The sequence below is a fragment of the Panicum virgatum genome, chromosome 4N, assembly GCF_016808335.1.
Source record: "Panicum virgatum strain AP13 chromosome 4N, P.virgatum_v5, whole genome shotgun sequence".
NCBI classification, from domain to species: domain Eukaryota; kingdom Viridiplantae; phylum Streptophyta; class Magnoliopsida; order Poales; family Poaceae; genus Panicum; species Panicum virgatum.
The window spans coordinates 9,121,510-9,128,562 of NC_053148.1; the positions used below are offsets into that span (position 1 = coordinate 9,121,510).

Below are 7,053 nucleotides of genomic sequence, written 5' to 3' on the forward strand. Positions count from 1 at the left end.
ATATTTCACATTCGTAATTTTGAAACTTGAATTTTGAATTCAAATCACATTGCCTTGCCCATCAGTGACAAATGGAATTGAGCAAAAGAAGCTAAAATAGAGAACAAATATAAGCCGGTATTGTCCTGATAAAATATGGTAGCAGTATATTCTTAAAGAAAAGAGATAGCAAATCTGGTATTGTCCTATCATATCCACAATTATTTGCCATTTTTCTTGGCATATAGCTTACAAGTTCATGCAAATGGAAGTATCAACAGTAAAGTAATTATCAAAAGTAAAGCAACCATCCTTCCATGGCACAATTCATCAAAGACCATTACTTCCATTCGAAGTCCAACCTTCAAAACCACCCATCTGTGCTGCCAAGATACGTGCATTGCCACCTTTCGCTCCTTGAAGGCCGTGTTCCGCTCCTCCATTGCCTTGACCTCTATCCACCTTGCTTCCTTGTGAGCCTCCATCTCTTCTCTTTTAGTGAGCATTTCTTGGAACACTTCCTTGTACGCGCCTCCTCCTGCTCCCCTCTTCAACTTCTCTTTCTCAGCCTTTCTTCCTGGAGGTCGTGTCCTTGTGGGTGCCTCAGAGCTTGCAGTTGGACTACCGCCTCTCCTATCCTCATCTAGTACTCCATGCTATTTTGTGACTTGCAGGCTGTTGTGACTTGCAGGCTGTTTTCAGTTGATAACAATAAATACAACATAGCAAACTGACATGCTATTACACTGAAAACACTGTCAGATAAACCAAATTCAGACATGATGCTATGCTGCCAGAGTTCTGAATGTTTTCGTGCCTCAAACAGAACCATAATCTGATGAAAATTCAATCCCACATGGCAACCAAGAACTGCTTAACATTACATATAGCTAGCTATCAAAGCTTCCAGTCATCATGAGCTAGGATCAGATTCAAGTCTACAAAAAAACTGCTCAAACATGACTACATGAGTGCTACGGTAATATCACTAGACCAAAATATAATACTTTCTCATGTCGATAACATCATCCCTAAGGGGAAAAAACTGTTGCACAACACTAGCAAATGTAGTATCCTACAGATTAGTCCAGACCAGTGCTAACACAAGAAGAAGAGTAGAAGCTAATCTTGTTCCCAATGACACTGAAACAAGTCTTCTCGTTGTATGAACCAAGAACTGCCTTAATATAAAAAAAATAAACTAAGCACTGAAACTAAGTACTGAATGCTCTAGTCCAAGGACTCAGAGTCGCATCCACAAATCAGATCCGGTACAAAAGCATTTTTTAGTAGTGTTGCTTTGATCAATCAATAGCTGGCAGGTGCAGATCCAAAATTATTGAGTGGGAGAAGTAGTGCATTGCACTGGCTCGTGACAAATTCATGGAACTATGAACCAGGCAGGTGATAGAGCGAGCCCTGAGGATTGGGATAGACAGATACCTTCGGCCGATTCTTGTCTGGTACCCCCTGCTATTGACGCTACTCACAGGTCCCCTGATGTGATGCAGCGCTGCAGGAGCCTTGCGCACGCGTAGGAGTCGAGCTTGGGGAGCGCGAGCGAGGCGAGCTCGTCGCCCAGCCACTGCAGCGACGGCGTGAGCGCGCGTAACTAGTAGGCGGCGGCGGGAGTGTGCGGAGGCTGGGCGGCGGCGTGACGGCGGCAGGATCGCGCGGAGCCTGGGCGGCGGCGTGACGCGGGACAAGCACCACCGCAAGTTAATTTGGTCTGGAAAAAGATCGATTCAGGTAACCATGCTCTTGATCTGGAGCGGCGGGGCAAGATCGGGCGGAGAGAGGTGATGGCGTCGCTGGGGCGGAGAGATGCGCCGCCGCTGTGCAGGGGGCGGAGCGAGATGGCGTGCGGCGCGGGAGGGGAAAATTTCTTCGCGCCAGAAATAGCAGTGGATAGGGGATAGACTGGTCCCCCCTCTATTTAGGTGAGGGAGGGGTGTATTTTCATGATCACTAAAAAATTTTTGGTAATGGAGATTGGATTGGTAATTTGTTGGAGCACTTCAATTACCAATAATACAATTTTTAGGTATTGGGGAGAAGAATAGGTAATCTGTTGGAGATGCTCTTAAGAGGTAAGGGAAGGCAATATGGAGGAGTACGGTAGCATGGCCCGATAAATAAAGATGGAGGTGGGCGAGACAGAGAGTTCACGACGTTGGCTATACATACAGATGCCAAAATTCAGATGTATTAAATGTTGCACTCCTCTTTCCTTGTCAAGAAAGTGTAGCGGAAGGGGCGGAGGGCCTGTTATGGCCCGCTATGGCGCGCGCCATACCTAAAGCCCAGGGGCGGAGGAGCTGGTGGCGGCGGCGCATCCATGGCTGGCACAAGAGAAGCCGCCCCCAAAGCAGCGAGAGGCGGAAGCGCGGACGGAGCACGGCGCGGCGAGGGCGGAGCATGGTGCGGGCGAGGGTGGAGCACGGCGCGGCGAGGACGGACCGTGGGCGAGGGCGAGGGAAGAGCACGGTGTGCCGGGGGCGGACCGCGGCTCGGCGAGGGAGCGGGCTGGAGGGAGGGCCTCCTCTCGCCGGCGTCGCACCTCGTCCCTGCCGGGGGGCGCCCATTTACTGTAGTATTACTGTAGCAATTTAGCATCTAATTACAGCCTAATTAGGTTCATTAGATTCGTCTCGCCATTTACAGACAGCAGTCGCAATGCGTTTTTTATTTCGTCTAGATTTAAGTCTCCATGCAGGTGCCGGAAAAAAATTTTGGAATTTGGAATTTTGGAACTGAACACGGCCTTAGACTATGCTTTGACAAATGTTGTATGCCCATATCACGGTTGTACTGGACATATCATGTCACTTCGATTGTGAGCTTGAAGGGAATCTTATTACAGTATCTTATCCTCCACTTATTAGTGCCTCGAAGGTTCAATCATATAACAGTTTTGTTCTTGATAAATTATTGTGTCTTGTGTACAGGCCCTTGGTAACTTTTTTATTTCTTTCTGCCAAACGAATCCTCCAGTAAAATTTTGCTAGGAACAGTTCAATAAACAATTTTTTTTATTCGCGACCGTGCCTTGTCACATATTTCCCATTCATTCAGAGGAGAAGAAAAAAAATTACAAAGTTAGAACGCACAATCTTCATCGGTCTCATCATCTCTGCTGTCCTCATGGTCCGAAATCTGCATTTTTCAAAGGGCAGAACGGAAGAAAAACATAAGTCGATCTTGTTCCGGACAAAGCGGTGAAACAAACAACCGCACCATTGCTGCGCCGTCCGGAGAGGCGGCGGGCCTATGAAGAGCTGGAAGAGATAGAGAGGAACGCGAAGCCGATCCGCGACTGACCTGAGGCAGCTGGGGATCACTCCGGTGGAGCACGGTGTGACCTCCGAACGGCGTGCTCCTGGTCGTGGCAGCCCGGTGCAGAGGCTACTTGGGCTCTTCTTGAAAGCAGAGTAGCAGGCCGTAAGGAAGCAGCAAGGTTACTGAAGACCAGAGAAAGGAAACTTAGCTGGAAACTATCCATCGTCCATGATCGTAATGCAACTTGGCAGTAACTAAAGAAAATAGAACCATGTACTACTCTCCTGACTCTGTGTGTCACTCAGAGCTTAGTGAACTTGTCAGGCATTGATCAATTATAGTGGACCTTGTCAGGTATTGATCAATGTAATGAAACCTGATGTATGTAAAAGAATGTTGCCTTGAAGCCAAATTGAAATCGTGCCGCACCATTGCATTATACAAGTTAGTGAAGAGATATGATCGATGATGTGCTGTGTTCGCTTGGCTTGTTAGCCAACCAGCCACAGTACTGTTCTCTCATACTAAACCAGTAACAGCCACTAGCTACCAGCCAGTCAGCAGTACTGTTCTCTCGTAACAAATCAACACCAGCCAAGCGAACACAGCGAATAGAATCATGTGACCCTGTTTCCGTATAGAATTATTCAGAGCTTAGCAAGCCTGTCAGGCAATGACCAATGTACTGAACAAGTGAGCATGATGCATACGAAGGTTGTTTGTTTTGCAACAGTTCCACACGCACAAAAAAGAAGATGTTGGGCAGTAATATATCAATCTTTCATCATGTATTCAGTTGGGGGGACCGTGGTCCTGTTGCCAATTGACATCGTGTTCGCTCTGTTCCTGATCCATGGGCTGACGCATCTCACTATCTCAGTCTCAAACAAAGAACGAGAGGGCGACAAAGCAAGCGGCGACGACGACGAAAGACTGCAGGACAGCCGCCGCACAGGCACCACCCCCGGCGACGTAGTCACTGTCATCCGCCTCACTCCTCTCCCAAGCGTCCCCGTCCGGCGCGCGTGCCAGCGGCCCCCATCCGGCCACCACCACCTGCCCCGGCGGCGGCGCCGCCGCCTCCGCCCCGCCACTTCCTTCTTCGCCGATGCCCTCCCGGGACCCGTCCGCCTGCTCCGGCAGCTCCTGCCGGCACACCGGGCACGAGTTGTGGAGCCGGAGCCACGGCACGATGCAGTCGGTGTGGTACGCGTGCTTGCACGGCAGCTCGCGCGCGGCCTCCCCGAGCTCGAACTCCTCCTTGCACACGGGGCACTGCGGGCCGTCGGACAGGTGCGCCGGCGAGACCCGCACCGTGGGGAGGGACTCGATGGACGACTCCGGCGCGGGCGCCGGCCCGGGGCGGTCGTCCTGCGTGAGGCGCTCGATGAGGGCGTCCAGGTTGGGCCCGATGAGGAACTCGTCCCAGCCGACCACGGTCGGAGGCGGCGGCGGCGGCGCGTCGACGGGGGCGTAGTCGTCGTCCGGGAGCCGCGTCGCGGGGGACGGCGGCGGGGACGGGACGCGCCGTCGGCCGCGGCGGCGGGGGAGCGGCGCGACGGCGTCGGCCGTGGCGTCGCCGGTGTATACGACCCACCGCCGGGGGCCGTCGTGCGTGAGGAACGGCGGCTGGAAGAACCGGTCCGGCGGTGGGAGCACGGGCCGCGGCGCCGGCAGGTCGATCTCGTGGAGGAAGCGGCCGAAGCAGCGCGGGCAGAAGACGTCCGAGGTCGGGTACGACACGGCGCGCACCGCGCGGCCGCACACGTAGCACCAGTACAGGCGCCACGTCCGCCGCCGCCGGCGCACGCCGCCGCCAGCGCCCGTGGACATGGCCGGCGCGCGCGGAGGTAGCAGTCTTAAGCTTAGCTAGTCGCCCCCGGCAGCTCGCCGTGGCTTGAATGGCCGAGGCTGCAGGACGCGCGCGAGGTAGCAGTCTTGAGGGAATGGGATGGCGCCATGGCGGTTTGATTGGGACGGCGGCAAGGTTACCAAGGTGCGGCTCGGCGGGAAGGGATGGCTTTCGCGAGAAGACGAACTTGATTCTGTCTTGCAGCGCGTGGTGTACGAACTCTGTCGTGATGCACGTTCCTTCCTTCGTTCGGGACGTGAATGTTTTTTTTTTCGAAGAGTGAATGTGAATGGATTGGCATATATAGCAGTGACGCAAAACTTTTATACGGATGATGCCAGCCTCCTCATCCATGTTCCTCTCATCTCTTGTATTGCTTCTTCATATAGTGGGTTGCTTGTTGTCATCCGTGGTTTCTCTCCAAGAGGTTTTCCACATAAATCTTGGTATCTACTCTCAATTCAGTATTGCCTTTTGTCATATGTGTTGGTTAAGTCAATCTTGATTGCTATTGATCCATATTCCAAGTGGTTACTTGTATGGATAAACTGGCATGAGAGACATATACATATTCTTTGATACATTGATATAAGATGATGTGGTTGAAGATCTTAGAGCATCTCCAGCAAGAGGCCCAAAATCAAGTCCCTATTTCTCCATTTGAGAGCTGGCTTGCAAAATTTGAGGGTCAAAATCACAGCCCAACTCCAGCGGGCCTCTCAAATCTCGGCATGCAAATCAGCAGGACCCACTGTCAGCGTCTTCTCTTGTCCTGTCCGCCCCAGCACGCGCAGCCGCCCCGTCGCGCCCTCGCCCCCGGCCGCCGCCGCGGTCGCCGCGTGCCTGCCCCCGGCCTCCATGCTGCCCGCCGCGGTCGCGCTCTGCCCCAGCTGCGGTGCTCGCCCCGAGACGTGCCACCCGCCGTGCTGGCCCGGCACTACCACCACCTCCTCCGCCTAGCGCCGCCTCCGCCTCCTCCGCCTTCGCCTCCTCCTCCCGGCGCCGCGTCGGCTGCTGCTCGGAGTCGCCCGCCGTCACATGCTCTCCCCTGCCTCAGGCTGCTGCTAGGCAAGCATCTGAATTGCAAAATCATGGGACCGCAAGCGATCGATACCTGCAGCTCCAGGATCCTCATCTACTGAACGTTCTTGGCCTCTTCGTTCATGCCAGAGTCAAGGTATTAGCGATTTTTTCCCCAACTATCTTGATTGTGTACTGCAAATGATTGCTGTTGTATATTTAGTTGTTTCTTACTGCAAATATTATTGCATTGTGTTGAAGTGATTGTGTACTCGCAATGCTGCTGGCAGAGATGCACAGGCCTTATAAATGTTGAAGTGATTCTTTAGTTCAGAGGAGGGCTTCAGAATTTGTGGAACATTTTAGTGATGCCTAGATATAGGTTTTAATGTTTTTTTAAAAGATATGGGTTTTAAGGTACCATAGATGTAAGAAAAGATTACACAACATCTATCAAGTATTGAAGTCTGAATTAACATGTTGATGGTATGTTCAAACAATCTTGCAGTTGATAGGCGAATCAGTTGACAGGACGATAGGCGAATCAGTTGACAGACAGTTCATCAAGGAAGAGATACTACTGTATTCCTGTGCAGGTCGACAGGCGAGACCAACTGTTATTTACCTCAAGCAAACTAAATCAGTAAGCTCCCAGTCAAAATGAAGAAACTGAAGCCAGTTCAGATTGCTACTTGGAGAAATAACCGTGAAGCTATGAAAGCCTTTTCATGATGAAGTTCAAGTTTTGCTAGTAGAGCATCTATGATTTTCTTATGTAGCCAAGCTTGAATGTAATTTCAGTCAGATCTGAAAATGTTATATTTTTAGGCTAAATACTGAGGATTCTTTTGTTTAGTTATATGAAGAATTTATATGAAGGGTTCTGGAAATCAGCTAAAATGCTGACTTATTTTTGCACAATA

General features: G+C 51.3%; 2 protein-coding genes and 1 long non-coding RNA gene across 3 annotated transcripts; 1 reads left to right on the forward strand and 2 right to left on the reverse strand.

Moving 5' to 3' along the window:
- Positions 1-120: 120 nt before the first annotated feature.
- LOC120671335 lies at positions 121-1,896 on the reverse strand. The gene is made up of 2 exons (XR_005673596.1): positions 1,423-1,896; positions 121-671 (listed from the first exon to the last, which is right to left on the reverse strand). It is a non-coding gene; the product is annotated as an uncharacterized LOC120671335 (long non-coding RNA).
- Positions 1,897-4,027: 2,131 nt separating this feature from the next.
- LOC120670628 (E3 ubiquitin-protein ligase RING1-like) lies at positions 4,028-5,295 on the reverse strand. Its single transcript, XM_039950774.1, has one exon. The coding sequence runs from the start codon at positions 5,089-5,091 to the stop codon at positions 4,141-4,143; it is 951 nt and encodes a 316-aa protein (XP_039806708.1). The 5' UTR covers positions 5,092-5,295; the 3' UTR covers positions 4,028-4,140.
- On the forward strand, positions 5,210-7,053 carry LOC120669089 (probable pathogenesis-related protein ARB_02861). Its single transcript, XM_039948908.1, has 3 exons — positions 5,210-5,254; positions 5,811-6,287; positions 6,639-7,053. The coding sequence occupies exons 1-3, from the start codon at positions 5,210-5,212 to the stop codon at positions 6,792-6,794; spliced, it is 678 nt and encodes a 225-aa protein (XP_039804842.1). The 3' UTR covers positions 6,795-7,053.

Excerpts from the sequence above, each read along its gene's own strand:
- LOC120670628 (XM_039950774.1), bottom strand. The coding sequence starts at position 5,091 with ATGTCCACGGGCGCTGGCGGCGGCGTGCGCCGGCGGCGGCGGACGTGG.
- LOC120669089 (XM_039948908.1), top strand. The coding sequence starts at position 5,210 with ATGGCGCCATGGCGGTTTGATTGGGACGGCGGCAAGGTTACCAAG. Across the intron at positions 5,255-5,810 it reads ACGGCGGCAAGGTTACCAAG|CCCAACTCCAGCGGGCCTCT; the intron begins GTGCGGCTCGGC and ends TCAAAATCACAG. Across the intron at positions 6,288-6,638 it reads TCGTTCATGCCAGAGTCAAG|TTGATAGGCGAATCAGTTGA; the intron begins GTATTAGCGATT and ends ACAATCTTGCAG.